General features: G+C 35.5%; 1 protein-coding gene across 1 annotated transcript; it reads right to left on the bottom strand.

Moving 5' to 3' along the window:
- Window positions 1–15,258: 15,258 nt before the first annotated feature.
- LOC133875103 (proline-rich extensin-like protein EPR1) lies at window positions 15,259–15,840 on the bottom strand. Its single transcript, XM_062313141.1, has one exon. The coding sequence runs from the start codon at window positions 15,838–15,840 to the stop codon at window positions 15,259–15,261; it is 582 nt and encodes a 193-aa protein (XP_062169125.1).
- Window positions 15,841–17,663: the final 1,823 nt, after the last annotated feature.

Here is a 17,663-nt window from a genome sequence, read left to right as displayed (position 1 = left end):
GGACCTTATACAATCTTAACATAGTCCTCTCATTTCTCAAGCTAGCCAAAAAAAAAAAAAAAAATCTATATCTAGAATGTACTTACAAAACAAAAAACTTGAAGTATACAAGAAATATATATGTGAAGAAAGAATGAAAGAATAAATAGGAGCTGATTTTTATTTGGCATATATTGATTTTGATTTTTATTATTTTTTTTTAAATGACAGAAATCTACTTTTACACCAAAAAGAAAAAGAACCAAAAAAGAAAAAGAAAAAGAAAAAGGATGGACGGCATTGTGAGTGATTCCTCTCCCAATTTGAATACCCAAACAGATTGGACACCTCACGTTGGTATGGAATTTAATACTAGAGAAGATGCATGGAAGCATTGGGGAAATTATGAAAAGCAAATGGGTTTTGGTGTGAGGAAAGGTTTTATTAAATTAAAGTAAGTTAGATGGAAAAATAACATCAAAGTGATTTACTTGTTTTAAGCAAGGTGTTCGAAGAGTAGACAAGCGAAATCATCTTTACACCTGTCATTGAGACGAAGTAAGGACTGATTGTGCTGTACGGTTGCATGTTTCATTAGTACGAGAGACTGGAAAGTATAAGGTTTATGATTTTGTAGCTGAACATAATCATTTTTTGCATCTTGAAGAAACCATTTATATGATGAGGTCGCATCGTAAAATGTCAGAAGTTCAAGCACTGAAATTGATTTGGCTTATGCTTCTGGAATCTCTCCTAAGGCAACCCATGCGCTAATGATTAGAGAGGCTGGTAGTAGGGAAAATCTTGGATATACTGAGCTTGATAAAAAAAATATCTTCAAACAAAACGGCAAAGGAACTTAATGTATGGTAAAGCAGCAAGCTTATTGAAGTACTTTCAATAACAAATTAATAAAAATCCAGCATTTCATTATGCAGTCCAATTAGATAATGAAGAAAAAATTACCAACATTTTTTGGGCTGATGCAATAATGATTGCTGACTATGTCTATTTTGGTGACATGATGACCTTTGATACTACATTCGGCACTAATAAAGAATTGAGACCCCTAGCTGTCTTTACTGGTTTGAATCACCATAAAAGGGTTGTGATTTTTGGGGCTGCACTTCTATATGATGAAACAGTAGAGTCATTTAAATGGCTTTTTGAAAGTTTCTTAGATGCACATGCTGGTAAAAAGCCTCAATCGATTTTTACAGATCAAGATGCTGCAATGGCAAAGGCATTAGGCGAGGTGATGCTTGAAACCTGGCATGGATTATGTACTTGGCACATTATGCAAAATGGCATCAAGCATATGGGAAATTTTATGAAAGATGATTCTCATTTTCTATGAGACTTTAAATCTTGTATGTTTGAGTATGATGATTCAGTTGAATTTGAAAATGCTTAGAAGAAAATGATTCAGAACTATAATGTCGGCTCAGTTAGTTGGTTGGACAGTATATACAAATTAAAGACAAAATGGGCCAGGTGCCACATGAAGAATTCGTTTACTTTGAGAGTGAGAAGTACTCAACTCAGTGAAAGTTTGAATGCTGACTTGAAAGGGTACTTGAAATTAGATTTGAGTATGGTTGAATTTTTTCAGCATTTTGAACGGGTTGTAGAGCAAAAGCGAAATAAGGAATTGGAGGTTGAATTTAATGTTCGAGAAAAATTGCCTACATTAGGATTGAAAAATTCTCCTTTGTTGAAGCAGGTAGCTCAAACATATAGTCTTGTGATATTTAAAATTCCATGATGAGTATGACTATGCATCAACAACAATCATAAAACATAGTAATGATAGCCGGTTAGTTCATGAATATATTGTTTGGATTTTTGATGAAAGTAGAGAGTATAAAGAAGTTTGCAAGCCTGCCAATCAGATAATTTCATGTAGTTGTAGGAGTTCGAAACATTTGGAATTTTGTGTTGCCATGCTTTGAAATTTTTTGACTGGCTTGATATAAAGATAATTCCTAGTACATACATTTTGAAGAGGTGGACAAGAAAAGCGAAGAGTGAATACATTATAAATACTATGACGAAAAATGTGAATTTAAATGTTGCACAACGATATAGAAGATTATGTCCATTGCTAGTGGAATTAGCCATCGAAGCAGCTGACAATGAAGATGCATATGCTTTTGTAAAGAAGTTGGTAAAAGAAATGCGAAAGCAAGTTCAAGATATTAAAAAGGGTTCAAGTGCCACTCTTGATAATGGAGCTCAATTGTTATTGTCAGATGGCAATGAAATGCAAATCACACCCCATCCATTGAGAAATTACTTGAAACAGTCAAAGGGATTAAGAAAAAGGAAGGTCGAAAGGGTAAAAAACGATTTAAAGGTTGGGTTGAGAAGCAATCAAAGAAGAAAAAAATTACAGCAAAGAGTAATATTGGAAAAGATTTATCTCACGTAACATTCTAGCTTTATAAATTCATATTCGTCTATTAGATTTGAGTTTCATTATTCGATTAATCACATTTTCTTCTTATTCACAGAAACTTAATTGCTCTCTTAACATTCGGGATGGCAACTCTAACTTACATGTAGAAAGTCATTCTCATCAAGTAAGAATTATTTGAGTTTATAGCGAAATAGCCTACTTAGAAAAAGAAGAAGAAGAAGAAGAAGAAGAAGAAGTAGCCTAAAATCATTTTACAAAATTATGATAGGTCCAAATCCATTCTCTATTTTTGGCTTTTGTTAATGAGATTTTATTTTTGTTTTATAATATAGCAAATTGATTAAGTGCCTTATTCAGTACCAAGGACAACATTTGAATAATCGTTTCAACATAGATGCGAAATTAGCCTCAATGAATTTCTACCGGTACACTTCACCATTTTTACTCTTCCAACAAATTAATTTTATTTATTTATTTTTTTTTTTTTGTGATTATTGTCATTATATAGAGACAATTTTTACCATTCTTATGTGATTTTTGTGATAATTATGTAGGGAACATTTGATAAAAGTTCATTGCCCTTATCTTTTCAAATATCAAATAATGCCTATATTAGTCAAGTAAAAATATACATTTTATTCATGCTTTGAAAACAATAATGCATCTCATAGGAGCCTTATTAAATGATAGTGTGTGTGTGTGTGTGTGTTTTTTTAATTTTATTTTTAATTTTTTATTTTTTTTAGGGAACTAATGAGTTAAATCTTACACCAACATCCCTTGCTAATAGCACAAATGCAAATGTGAACTTCATAAATTTTTTTGGTAAGTAACAAGCTTATGATTAGAGATTTTTTTTTTTCTTTCTTTAGCATATTCTTATTGAGTTAATTTTAAAAATTAACTTTGATTTTGAAATATATACAGGACATTGATTTCTCTATCGTCACTTGGAAAAATTAAGCAAGTTCGTGTAGTGGTGCAAGTTTAAATGGTGGTCAAGAATTGTAATTTTTTGTTGTTTTGGTGAGTTGGCGTTCTATGTATAACATTTTTGTGTTGGAATTATGTTATTTTGTGTTGGAATTATGTTACATTGCTCATGAGATTATACAATTGTCGTTGTGGTTGATGTCTGTTTCCTCTCTTAAACTCGTTTGATAAGCCGATGCCTAGCTTCTATAGAAGTAGTCCTTACCATTTACAATGGCAGATGATGTTGGAAATTTATATGAACCTACAGAGAACACATCTTAATGATAACCGACCGGGGCTTGTCTCCAAATTTTCTAGCAATTGGATGCTTGCAGTAAGACTTGCAATTGGGCCAAATGGTGTTCGTGCTTCAAATTGCATATAGTAAATGAAAATTGTGTTTGGTTTGTTGATATTATGATGTTTTATGTTTAAATTGGGTTTGTTGATATATTGGTGGAAATTTTGTTATCATTGTAATGTTAGGTTGGCATATTTAGCCATATGAAACACAAAATCTTAAAACAATACAAGCAAAATCTGAAAATGCCTCATACATTCTAGCTCTATAAATAGTACAGACTCTAGCAGCAACCTGAAAATGCCTCATACAATGCCTTTGTCGATTTTGTTCATCACAATGGTCTAGTTTACATGGGCTTTAATGGTAATCCATTCACCTAGAGTAATTCATGGCAAGGCAGATAGCGTTTGGATAGACGGCTTGCAAATGCCCAAATGGATTTGTTATGTTCTTTGTGTTTTCAGGTTGCAGCAACCTGAAATCAACAATTCAAGCAAAATCTGTACTAGAAACCCAGCAGCATCCCTTGCTTCAGGACAAAACACAGCCCTCTTCAAACTGCCCAAAACAAAACAAGCTAGAATAGAAAAGAAGAACAAAGCAACTAGTATGAATCATTCCAACCATTCCTGAATATAAACATCAGAGTCTGAATCCAAGTTTGAAATGCTAGTTCAATCGATACCATACTTTAGCTTCTCATTTAGTATATGTAATTACACTTGCAAAGTACAACAACAATTGTAAACTATGGAAACAAAGTAAAGAGTTCAAAATACAACAACAAAATTGTTTTCTGCATTACACTCAACAACAAAAACCACAAAGCAATCTCTCAAAGCATAACCTGTCTTCCAAAGCACAAGGCAGGTTTCATTAGAAAAAAAATAAAAAAATAAAAACACACAGAGATTTAAACTTCAAAAGGGGATGTACATGAAAAATCCAGAAAAACTCAGAGCGGAGACTTGGATAATAGAACTCACTGATTCAAGCAAAGAACTCAAGGAGAACCCGAACCCGAACCCGAACCTGAAGCCAAAGCCCGTGGGGCTCGGAATCGATCTCGATGAGATCCCCTCACCATCGCCGCCCGCTGAAACCTTGTCGGATTCGATGGACGTGGTCCGGACCTATCGGATGGCGCAACCCAGGGGTCCCGAGCGGCCCGAGGTCGGCTTCTAACTGGGTGTGGCGTGGGCTGATGTGGTTCGGCAACAAATTCTCCTGCGGGGGAAGTCCAGGTGCCCGTTAAACTCTCTGTGCTCCCCACGCTCAGGCGCTGGTTCGGCAACCGGTGGGTGCGGGCGGCCCAAGGTCAGCTTCCACCTGGGTGCGATCGATTCTCCAGCGGGGTTAAACCCATCCGACCAAAAAACCCAAAAATGCGACCTTCTTCTTTAAACTTTCTGTTAAAGTCTTGTCTTAGGGGTATTTGGTATGTTTGGTTGGACAAGTTTAAAATTTTGGTCGGATGGGTTTAAAATTTGAATTTTAAATTTTAAAGTTAGTGGCAAGTTTTCATCCATGGGATCAAATGGAGGGCCAAGATTAAAGAATTTGAGAATCTCAAATTCTTTTAGAATTTGAGGGGATCTCAGTCCGCGAGAGGGGCGGCTTCCATTTTTATAGATGTTTGAGGTAGGATCCAGCATATCCTTTTCGATGTGAGACAAATGAGGCATTCTACTTTATGCAAAGACTAGTGTGGGGTTGCTCTTTCCCCATTCTAGTGTTAGACTTCTAGCCGGGTATGACCTTCTCGGTTGGCATAAGAGCATTTACAGTAGTCTTTTAATTTTTTTTAATTTTTTTAATTTTTTTTTATATATATAGAGAATAAAATTATTTTTTACTTCCCTATATAAAAAAAAAACCCCATAGCAACTATCCAATTATTTTCCCTATAACATTAAAATATTGTTTTTTATTTATTTATTTTTGTTATTTTTGTTATTTTGTTTTTATTCTCTTTGTCTTCCTCAAGAAAAATCCATAGAACTCAAGCGTTCTCAACCTCTCCACCACGCTCGAAGATCTCCACCAGATCTACGAAGAGCTCGGTCGGGGACGATTCAGCGTCGTTTTTCGGTGCCTCTCGCTCGAAGACGGCAACACCGACCCTGTAAAGTCTGTCAACAAGAAATTCACCCTAGGCGACTCAGTGGAGATTTTCAAGGACGGCGAGTAGATGAGTGACATCGTCGGTACGCCCTACTATGTGGTGCCAGAGATCCTCGCCGAGAGGGACTACTGCGAGAAGATCAACATGTGGAGCGCCGACTTCATTTTCTACATTATGTTTGCCAGGTTCCCACCGTTATACGGCTAATCGGCGGTGGAGATCTTCGGGGCCGTGCTCAGGGCCAATCTTCAGGATATCTACTCTTGAGGCAGGCTCTAGAAGAGCGAAGAAGAAGAGGAATGGAGATATGCACAAGGAAAAGAGGAGCAGAGATGAGAGATGGCGATCAGGGACAGAGTAGCAGTGATGGCAGAGAGAGATAGGAAGAACAGATGCTGAGAGGTGAGAGGGGTTAATTTTTTATTATTAAACAATTGAATGGGAAAGGAACAGTACTTTTCTATGCATTGAGAAGTACTGTTTACTTTCCAGAGAATGTAAAATTTTAGGGAAGCTGCTGTGGAATGGTTTTTATGACTTTCTTGAAATTTTTTCTAAAATTTAGAGAATACGGCTCCTATAGGGAGTCTGCTGGGAATGCTCTGAGTATATTCTGATGTTGTGGGTTGCACTTTAAATGCCCCTTGAAATTTGCCTTTTCAAACATTTTTTTTTAATTCTCTCTCTACTTTTTGAGTCTGACTTTTCCTAAAGAGAGAGCGTTCCTTCTTCAACAAATTTCTTGCCCTCCTAGACTCCTAGTGCTCGGTCCTCCTAGCCTTTTAGGGGGTTTTTGTTCCTCCTGGACTAGATTCGGTGGAGGTTTTGTCTCCTAACTCTTTTGGGTTATGGAGTTTGTGTTTGTTTTGTTGCTTTTTTTTTTTTTTTTTTCTCTAACAGGAAGGCTTTCATGTTAGCGTTTGGAGTCGGGGATCGTCCATTTCCTCGTGTCTCCATTGTTCTTTTTGGCCGAGCCTTAGAGGTGTTATCTTTGTGTGCCAGATCTGTGACTTTCTACCGGCTTTTTCATGACACGCGCTCCCCAGGAGTTTTCGCCGTTTTCTTCTAGTTCGGCCGTCGTTCTCTGGTGGTCTCGACGTTCGTTCCTGCTCGAGGTGTGGCCTGCATGTGATGGGGTTTCTTTTCTTGAATAGGCGCGTGTAGGTCATGCCCTGTTTTTCAGGCCTTCGATGGTGGTGGTCGTTGGTTTGCGGCGGTGTTTTGCTGTTGTGGGTGCTTCAGGGGATGGCGCATGTCCTGCACGCGCTGCCTCCGGCGATGGATTCTCATCCTTTGGCGATGACAACGATTTTTTTAATTTTTTTTGTTGGTTGTGTAAATTCTATTGTTTTTCCTGTTTATCAGAGTGTATCTTGGTAATGCGCAAATGTTTACTGGACTAATTTGTTGGCAGTGGTTGCTAGATCAGCCATCTTTTATTTTTTAGTGTGTGCTTTAATGTAAAGAGAGGCTCAAAAGAGTGTTCATATAACATTTGTGTATTGTTTTAGGCAGCTGCTTCGTCAAACTTTGTTTTGACTTTGGATGTAGGGGTGTCTTTTACCTCTTATCTGTCTTTGTAATGCCTTGTGACTTTGTTTTGCAATGGATGTACCACATAATACTTGTTAAAAAAAAAAAAAAAAACATTTTTAACTTGTTTAATATTTGGCGTTCTTTTGATACTGCCAACATAATTTTTAACAAAAACACCAACCCTGCGAATCAACTTGCACAAACAAAATCATAAAAGTATTAACACTTCATAACTAATGTTCGTACTTAGATTTATAAAACCTATTTTTATACATACATACATATATATATATATATATATATACGAGCGAACTAATGATTCAAGCCGAACAAGTTAATTCGAACGTATACAAGCCGAACTTACGAGCTTTAACCAAGTCGAGCCTAATTTATATGAGCAAGTCTCGTTTAATATTCGAGCATATTATTGTATTCACAAATAGCTTATTTATTATTCGAGCCGAGTAGATGGTCTCATCTAACACCCCTAGTAGCATATATTTCTTTATACATAATTTTTAATACTTTGTGAAAGCAGTATTTCGTATGGATGAAAAGACAGTAATAGTTAGCGGTTATTACCTATAATCGTAACCATCGTAGGAGATTAGTCTAATTTAATAATTGTAACTGTTCCGCCTCGGGCGGTTAGCGGTTATAATATAATATTACCTATAATTGTAACCATCGTAGGAGATTAGTCTAATTTAATAACTGTAACTGTTCCACCTCGGGCGGTTAGCGGTTATAATATAACTGCCAGTTAGGGATTATTTAAACCTATACATGTACGACTATAACCGCTTTAAAAACAGAGAGGCACATGGACCACACGCACGGTGGCAACCAGCCGCAACGGAAGTGGAGGTGGATGATGGATGCATACTGACGGCGTGTTTGCTGAGCAAATGATAAATACCCCATAGATCTACAAATGTTCCAATAGCAAACTATAGAAAAAAAAGAAAAAAAAAAGAGACATGATGCTCTCTGGAAGAAGAGGATCAAGGCTGAAGATGAGGGGGAAGAACTGAAGAAGTAGGCATTGTGAATGGTAGTGTGTCGGTGAGAAGGACATTAGGATTTCAAGACATGTTGAACTAAGAACATTAATTCAAGAACTAAGAAGGCGTATCAGGAAGTGTTAGGTTTAAGAGGAAGGAAAAGTGAGGACTGTTTCAAATGAATCCAATGGTCAAAAGGAGTGTATGGAAAAATGGAGCTCTATGCTCCATTTGTTTTGATGTAAAATGTTTTCCATCATAAAATATTTTTAATGAAAACATTTTTTTTAAAAAATGATGTCGCAAAAAATATTTTATGGCATTTGGTTCGTACGAAAAAATCACCAACGGCGAAAAATCATCGAAGACAAGATTTCATCACTAGCTATCAGGATTCTGGCAATGGAGGTCGACATCCGGCGATAATGGCCCGATTCCCGCTAAGGTGGCCGGAATCCGGCCAATTTAGTGGGAATCTGGCGACGGTGGCCGAACGTCGCTAGTTTTCGGCACAAATACCAGATTCCGGCATCAGCCGGATTCTGGCCTGTTTTAGTGGATTTTGGTTGCTGGATTTCGGTCCATCGCTGAAATCTAGCCAGTGCCGCCGGATTCCAGCACAAACATACCAAAATTCGGGAACCTTCGACAGTAAATTCGGGCTACCAACAAACTCCATTGCACGGCGGTGATAGATTCCCACAAACCTATGTGTAAAAATAAAGAGTTTAAATCCACAAAATGATTTACGGTTTGTATAACCAAAAATTATTTCTCAAAAATTAAAGAGGCTTTTACAGTTAAACTGAAAATGATTTTTGCTGACTACCATTTTCAGTTACACCAAACACCGAAAAATACAAAAATATTTTCTTAAAAAAATATTTTATGTCCAAACAAACAGAGTATTAGTACTCTCTCGAATTTTAGAGCAAAGAGTGAAGAAAACAGGGTCTCATGTTGAGGAGGGAAGCTATACCATGGTGTTTTTAGGTTCTTGATTTTAGCTTCCGATATGATGTTTTTCTCTCTTATGGCGACGTCGTCACCTTAAAGGAGAAAGTAGTTGTTTTCACGTCCTGTTCTGGGATGGAGAAGTTGATTTTCTGTTTTTATTGTGTTTTTTCTTTCTTGGTTTGTTGGGGCGTCATGGCGGAGGATCTCTCCAAATCCACGGTGTTTTTTCTTGATATCGGAGGAGTATTGCCTGTTGGTACGATTATGGGTAAGGAATTGAATGGTACTGTCAATTGGGGAAGATCATGTCTTATAGGGAAACAGTTTGCATATCGTTTTGTCCACTCTGTTCCAGGGTTGGATATGTTGTTAATTTATGATGTGGCTGCTGGATTTGATGGAAAAAATGAAGGTCTTGATCATGACGGGAGGCAGGGGTTGGTATTAAGACACTAGCAGATATTCAGCATGATATCAAGTCAATCCCGAAATCACAGGAAGATGACCCAGCTCAGCATGATACACCAACTCATCCGATCAACCTCACAAGGCAAGATTCTGCAAGTAAAAGTATACACAGCGTGGAACCACGCATACATGCAAATGGACACAAACATCAAGCCTGAACATCAGTAATCGTTTTACAAGGAAATCAAATCACACCGCATAAGGCAGGACAATAACTTGCACATTTATTACCCCACAATCTGTGGGATCGTTTTCTGTAACATAAGCTCATCGCCCATGTATATATATGTGTTGATACACTACTGTAATGTGCAAGGCAAAATACAAAAACAATTCAAACACAATCTCGTGTTCTTATAGTTGGAATGAGAGAGACATCTCTCATGGTTCATTATGGTAAATGGGTTCTATTTTCACGAGGCCATAACACGTTTTGGAGGAGGTTTGGGCAGTAATGCCAGTGTCAATAGTTGTAACAGGTTTTCTCGATGTGGTACTGTTGGTGGACTCCATGATGGTCTCTCCTCCGATCCATGGAGGCTTGCTGTGACGATGGCAAGTGCATGGCTCTCTGATTGGATGGAGGTTCGGGTGGGGAGCGGTTACGAGTCTAAGGTAACTGCTCTCATGCTAGAGGACAACAGACCGAGGAAAGCGGACTTGCCTAGGTGGAAAAACCGTCTGATAAATATAGGATAAGCAGCAGTTCACTCCATGATTACAGATATGACGCGTTTCCTCCTCAGTAAAGCACGGGATAAGCAGCGGAGTCGGGGAGCGATTCACTGATGGGTCAACAAGTTGAGGTTGGAGTAGGTCGTGGCTATAGATGACGTGCCCATACAATTTTTCTCGAGTAATGCTACATATCATCCCTTTGTCCTCTTTTTGTCCCTCAAAATTGATGTGATTCTTAAAATCACCATTGGATCAAAATTCAATAATGATCTATCATAAATTCAATGGTGATTTTAAGAGCCACATCAATTTTGAGATGATAAAAGGAGGACAAAGAGATGATATGCAGCATTACTCATTTTTCTCACCCTCAGAAAATAGGGGAGTTTAAGGATACGGTTTTTCCACTCAAGCTAGGCGCACATTTTGCTGGCGATTTAGAAGGGAGTCCGATTTTTCTACATCAACCGTCTCCCATGATCTCTATTTTTATGTTTGTTTGTTTATTAGTAGTATTCTAATGCAACCTGTTATGTTTTTTTTTATATCAAATCTGAACCGTAAAATTAAGCTATTTATAGTTTAGAATGTGTGTCATCTCTTAGATCTTTATAAGTATTCGTGTAATGTAGATGCATCTTTTGTAGTCCAAATTATTTTTTAGCAGTTGTGTGAAGGAAACTGCACCCCTGACTCTGACTTAGTTTATTTTATTTATTTTTGACATGTCCACACAAGAAAGGGGATGGAGATTCGAACTAGTGACCTTCGATTCATGAGGCGTGATTTTCAGCCTATTGAACTACCATTTGTCCATTTGGAGACTCTAACTTAGTTTATTGGGGAGTCATTGTAACCATAAACATTAAATCATTTGGTCTCTTTTATATATATCGGAAGGGATCTCTGAATTAAAATAATAATAATAATAATAATAATAAAAACAAAAACAAAGCATTAGTAATTGGGTAGAACAGATTGAGCTTTAATTTTCCTTTTTGATTTATTTAATTATTTATTTTCTGCGTCAAAATGTGGAGAATAATTGGCAACCGGTTGCACCTGAGAATAATTGAAAAGATCAAGAAGGTGAGGGTAGGTAAAAGGCTAGTGAAAACCGACTTTTTTCCTCCCATTTTTTTTCGATCAAAACGTTGTTGACCATTTTCTCTTCCTCCAATATACCACCCACACAAAACACAGTATTAGGATACTCTCCTGTTTTTTTGAATAGGAGAGTATTCGGTCTTTTATAATGGAAGAATATTTTTGTTCTAAAAAAATTTAAAAGATAAAAATGTCACTGCATTATAAGAAATTGAATAATAACCGATTTCTTTACACCGGAGAGAATCCGTTTTCCAAAATACAAGGATGAGAGATACAGCGGCTAGCGTTTTTTATTTTTATTTTTTTCCTAGTATTATTTCAGACTCTAAAATGAATGGTGAGCTCTTGACATGTGAGATTCATGGCATCCAAAGCACTGTTTTAGGTATCGAAAATCAGTTCTCTTCCAAGTGAGAAGGCCAGGCCTTTCTTGGAATAATCTCTTCAACTCGTACCTCTCGTTTATATTCTTCCAAATTTGTTTAATTCTAGATCGTTGTTCATATTCCAAAAATTAAAAAAAAAATGTTATATCTTCTTTTGATAGTTGAAGCAAAACTCATTAATTAATATACCTTTAGCCTTTGATTGTTGTCAATAGATTGTCCATTGTTGCCATGAACTACCTCATTTGAATGGCTACGCTAGTTAATTAGTTGTGAGAATATATTCAAAAATATATTCGGAATGTATTTTGGAAATTGACTTTATTGGACTAATATCAAAATCTAATTATGCTGATCGAGTTCACTTGATATGGCCTTCAGATCATTGATTTAGCATTTCGTGACAATGCGATTCAAAATTTCCATAATAATGTTCTCCATAAATTCACTGAACACAGCGAGATCCATTGCCATTTTGTGCACCATGAAACTTTCTGCGCGCCTTTCTCTTTTTGCATCTAGTATTGCATCTAGTAATAAGCCGGCTAATGTGTTCATCAAAGATATCAGAAATATGATTATGATGAGATCACTTACAATTCATATATAGACCGTATCAAATGCTGATTTATTTTCCTATATATATATATATAGTTTGATATTATAATGTATAGTATTAATTCTATGATTTATTTGTTATTTAATTTATTTCTTTTTGGGAAAAGTACATATAATCCCCTCAAACTACCACCCAATTGTCAATGTACCCCCCAAACTACCAATTGTGTTAATGTTCCCCCCCTAAACTACCAAAAAATGTCAATGTCCCCCCTAAGACCAACAAAAAGACAAAAATGACCCTAATTTTTTTTGAATGGAACAAAAATGTCCTTATAAATTCAAAAAATTAAAACTAAAATTAAAAAACTTAGAGAAAAAAATAATAAAAACTAAAAAAAAAATATTTTAAAAAAATTAAATAAAAAACGAAAAATAAAATAATAATAAAAAGAACAATTTTTTTATTCTTTAAAAAAAAGCAAACAAAAAATAACAGAAATTTATTTATTTATTTATTTTTTAAAAAAACAAATGAAAAAAGAAAAACCAGTTTTTATTAAATTAAAAAACAAAAAAGAACAATTTTTTTTAAAAGAAAAAAAAACGAAAAAACAAAAAATAACTAATTTTTTTAAAAAAATAAAAAAAAAATGAAAAAAAAACCAGTTTTTATTAAATTAAAAAAACGAAAAAGAACAATTTTTTTTTTAAAAAAGAAAAAATCGAAAAAAAAACTGAAAATTAATTTTTTTTTTTTAAAATAAAATAAATAAAAAAACAGTTTTAATTTTTTTATTATTTTTTTGGAATAAAATTTTGTTATTTTCTATTTTTTTAATAATTTTTTTAGTTTTTATTTTATTTTAATAATTTTATAAAGGGCATTTTTGTCATTAGGGGGACATTGACATTTTTTGGTAATTTAAGGGGAGACATTGACACAATTGGTAGTTTGGGGGGTACATTGACAATTAATGAGGTGGTAGTTTGAGGGGGTTATGTGTATTTTTCCCTTTTTCTTTTTCTTACTGACCTTGTTGGGACATGGGCCAGGCAAACATGGCCATATCCTAAAATCGGGGCTAGGCTCCGATCCTGAACCAAGTTAGATATATATATATATATATATATATATGAAACTAATGTTTTGTGCTATTCTGATAAGAATAGCACATTAACCCTCTGCAAAAAATTGTGATCGGGTATTAACTATATTTAATAGGTGTTAAATTACTATTTATTTCAAAAACTTAAGTTTATAGGAAGAGGTAAATTTAATCACTTAATCAATACTTTAACACTTCTTCTCACGTGTGAGTTCAGACTTCTTTTTAATAGATGATGCCCAATACGTGAAATATTTAATTGAAATGAGAGGTAAATGATGGAATCAAGGTTTGAACTCAAGACTTTTGGCTCTGATACCATGTTAAATTATCACTTATCTCAAAAGCTTAAATTTATAGCAAGAAGTAAATTTAATTACTTAATCAATACTTTAACAATAGGAGATATATATATAGGTTGGATTGATGCGATCCCTTAACATGATTTTTCACTTCATTCGGTATGTAATCCCTCCATGTTACATGCATATGCGTTTATGGAATGTTTTAGAATATGGCAAAATTAATCACATGCGAATGGTGTTTTTTTTTTTTTTTTTTTTTTTTTTTTTTGTTCTTTAAACTTTGCATTGTATTTTACTTCGTAACAGAGGTAGGAACTCACAATATAATTACTAAAGTTTAAGTCATTGAAAAAAAGGGGGAGCATGACAATCAAATCTTTTAGATTTTGTTGCAATTTTCTTGTAAATGTCTCTCCCTTTTGGTTTCAAACTTGCAAGCCACATTAATGGAGGCATGCAATTTCAATCGCATCCTTACTAGTTCATCATCATCATCACTTCCCGTTTAGCAACGCCCTAGCTAGGATATAGATGTTCCTCGGTGTTCAAGCACTCTGGTTCACAGTGATCATTTTATACCACTAACACAAGAGGCTCCATAGAAGTAGAACAATCTCTCATTAATCTAGCTTGCTTTAAAATTGACAGAAAAGTAGTCACCAGGGTGATGGTGCGCGCTGATTGTCGAGTTTCACAACCAAAAAAATATCTTGAATTTTTTAAGCGGAATTCTGGATCGGTATATATTGAGCCTATCGATCTTACTGTTAAATCATTTTATTTTATCCCAAAAATTTAAATTACCACTTTGAGCTAGAAAAACATATATAAATTTAATTATTTAATTATTATTCTAATGCTTACGGTCGTAGTAAGCTTGAATGCTTGTTCGAAGTGCCGAGTTATACCAGTCTCTTTGTATTAATTAACTAACCTAGCTAGTTCATGTTTTTGGCCTTAATTAGTTATTCTTTTTGACATTTGGTAAACAGGATAGATGATGATAAATAATTATGTATGTCATCATTAATCATTATATTACTAAATGTGACGTTTCTGATTTTTTCTGTCCGGCCACCAACCAAATTTCCATGCAGCAAAAAGAAAACAAAACGAATTTTGTTGAGCTTAGCAGGGTACTATTAAACGCATTGGTAAAAAGAAATATGTATTATGGAAAATACTGACGATGGCACTAAATATGCTTGATCAACAGATCGAACATGACACACGGAAGCATAATGAGTAGTGACAAGCTCTTATTTCTATTGGCTATAATCTATCCATTCTCACTGTAAATTCAGACCTGATGGATAGGTGTTGATCTTAAGGCTTGTAGTGCAAATTAGGCATTTGTAGGTGGCTTCCCGTATGGTGGTGGAGGGAAAACCTTCCGGGGTGGCTTGTGAGGATCTTGACCTTTTTCCGGGGGAGGGTGTCCGTAAGGTGGAGATGGCAGGTGCTTTGGTGGTGGTTTGTGTTCTGGTACTTGTGGCCTCTCAACCGGGGTTGGTGGCTTGTACTCTGGTGGAGATTTTCCAGTTTTGGGAGGTAGAGTTGGTGGCTTCTCGACCGGTGGCTTTTGTTCTGGGGGTGACTTCACCACGGGGGGAGGTTTATAAGCTGGGGTCGGTGGCTTCTGCTCTGGGGGTGGCTTGCTCACTGGAGGAGGTGTGTAAACAGGAGGAGTTGGTGGCTTGTGAACGGGAACAGGTGGATTGTAAATTGGAACCGGTGGCTTTTGCTCTGTGGGTGGTGGCTTGCTCACTGGAGGAGGTATGTAAACAGGAGGAGTTGGTGGCTTGTGAATGGGAACAGGTGGTTTGTAAATTGGAACCGGTGGCTTTTGGTAATCGGCATTGGAGGGAGTAGTGACCGTGAGAGCCACGGCGGCAAGAAACAACACTAGCAAGTGTGTGTTAGACATGATCTTCGGCAATTGTGTTCTGATGATTCAAAACTGGAGAAACGGATACCATTTTATAGTGGTTTTGGCGCCATCGTCGGCAGTGTATGGTGTCAAAGTCGTGCCTTTCTCTCCACACGTAATCTGCGAAGATGCATAATTTCTTAAAGTTTAGGTAACAATGGGACCCGTTTGGGTCCCTCTTAGTTGAAAAGTTGGAAATTTGAGCAAAGAGGCCAGGTTAGTCGGAATATTTGAGTGGTAACATTATATTACTATTCATTTTGACTAGCTACGTACGTGTGAGGCGGCTCAATAATGAAAATAGAGGCCGGGCAAGGACCCCCCCCCCCCCCCCCCCCCCCCCCCAAAAAAAAAGAAGTTAAAATGAGGTATTTTAAAAAGAATCTAATTTTTTATATAGCTTAGTAATTTAATTGGAGCATTTAATTTAATTTATTTTATTTTTTTTTAAGTCCTGATTGCATGCCAAATCATGACCTTCTCTCATTTTAATTTTCCTTAGGCCTTTCACATTCTTTTATTTTTTTGTTTACAAATTTAAATTTAGTATGAAGGGCATTTTTTCGGGCCTTATTAGTTGCCTAATTCACTTGCCTATACTATATATTGAGCCGGCCTTGACTCTGAGCTTACTCTCATTCAGATTTTTCCTTTGATAATCAAAACATTTTTTCATCTCATCAAAATGTGAGGGTTTTTCAAATTTAAACTCGATCTGCTTTTTAGTAGTAAATGTCATGATCAACATGTACGTGGACCATATGATGATAACAATGCATGATTGATTTTGGGTAATCAAAAAGTGTCGGTGGTAATTTCATGATCTTATATACTGCTTTTGGTTAGGCCGAATTTGATCGAGCTTGGACCACTACACTTGTCGTTTTCGAAGATTTTGCACTTTCTTATCTCATACTAGAAAATTATGCCTTAAGCATACGCGTTTCTTGATTTCTCATGTAGATGGAGACTTTGATGCATGCATGGGTGGTGGTGGACGAATAGTAGTAGTAGTAGTATAATAATAATAATAATAATAATAAAAAAAAAAAAAAAAAAAAAACAAAAACAAAAAAGACAGGTGTGACACTTGGATACATCAAATTTTCATTTTGTTGCAATTAAGTCACTGTTTTTGTCATTTCAAAATACCCATATTTTTTTAAAAAAAGAAATAATTTTAAACAAACTAAAACCAAAATTTGAAATTTTGATTTTAGTTTTTTAATTCTTATTTTTAATTTTTTTGAAAGAAAATAAGGGCAATTTTTAAAGAATGACAAGAAAGTGGCTTAATTACAATACAATTATAGTTTGATATATTTAAGTGTCACACTTGCTAGTTAGAGATTTAAGTATATATAACCCAAATTATAATTAGCTGTGTGTTTTAGGGATGGTGGGAACGTGGGGCTCGGCCCATGGACTGATTGACAAATGCAGATCCCATATCAATAAAACAAGTAAAAATGAAAAGGAAATTAAGGTGGCAAATCAGGTTCTTTGTGAACCCTTTGAAAACCTTTGCTTCAAACGATAGTATTGATTTTGGTATTTGCACAAATGAAAGAGGCAAGAGTTGTCAATATGCAAATGCGCTTCTTGGAGATGTAGCTATTCATTAATTTTCTAAATGTGAGATTGAGGTGTTATAATTTTTCTTTAAAATTCTTGACGTCTTCTTTATGACCACAACATGCAATAGTCTAGTACCACATAAAGTTATTAGGTTGTTTTAATAACTTCTTCTCACTCTTGTGTGGACATGTCAAAAAAAAAAAAAAAAGTTGTTTTAATACCATTTATAAAAAGAAATGGGA

The sequence above is a fragment of the Alnus glutinosa genome, chromosome 1, assembly GCF_958979055.1.
Source record: "Alnus glutinosa chromosome 1, dhAlnGlut1.1, whole genome shotgun sequence".
Lineage (NCBI taxonomy): Eukaryota > Viridiplantae > Streptophyta > Magnoliopsida > Fagales > Betulaceae > Alnus > Alnus glutinosa.
The sequence above is the reverse complement of the archived record's forward strand: the minus strand, read 5'-3'. Positions and strand labels throughout refer to the sequence as shown.

What these genes read in the sequence shown, in the direction of transcription:
- LOC133875103 (XM_062313141.1), bottom strand. Translation starts at nt 15,840, where the DNA reads ATGTCTAACACACACTTGCTAGTGTTGTTTCTTGCCGCCGTGGCTCTC.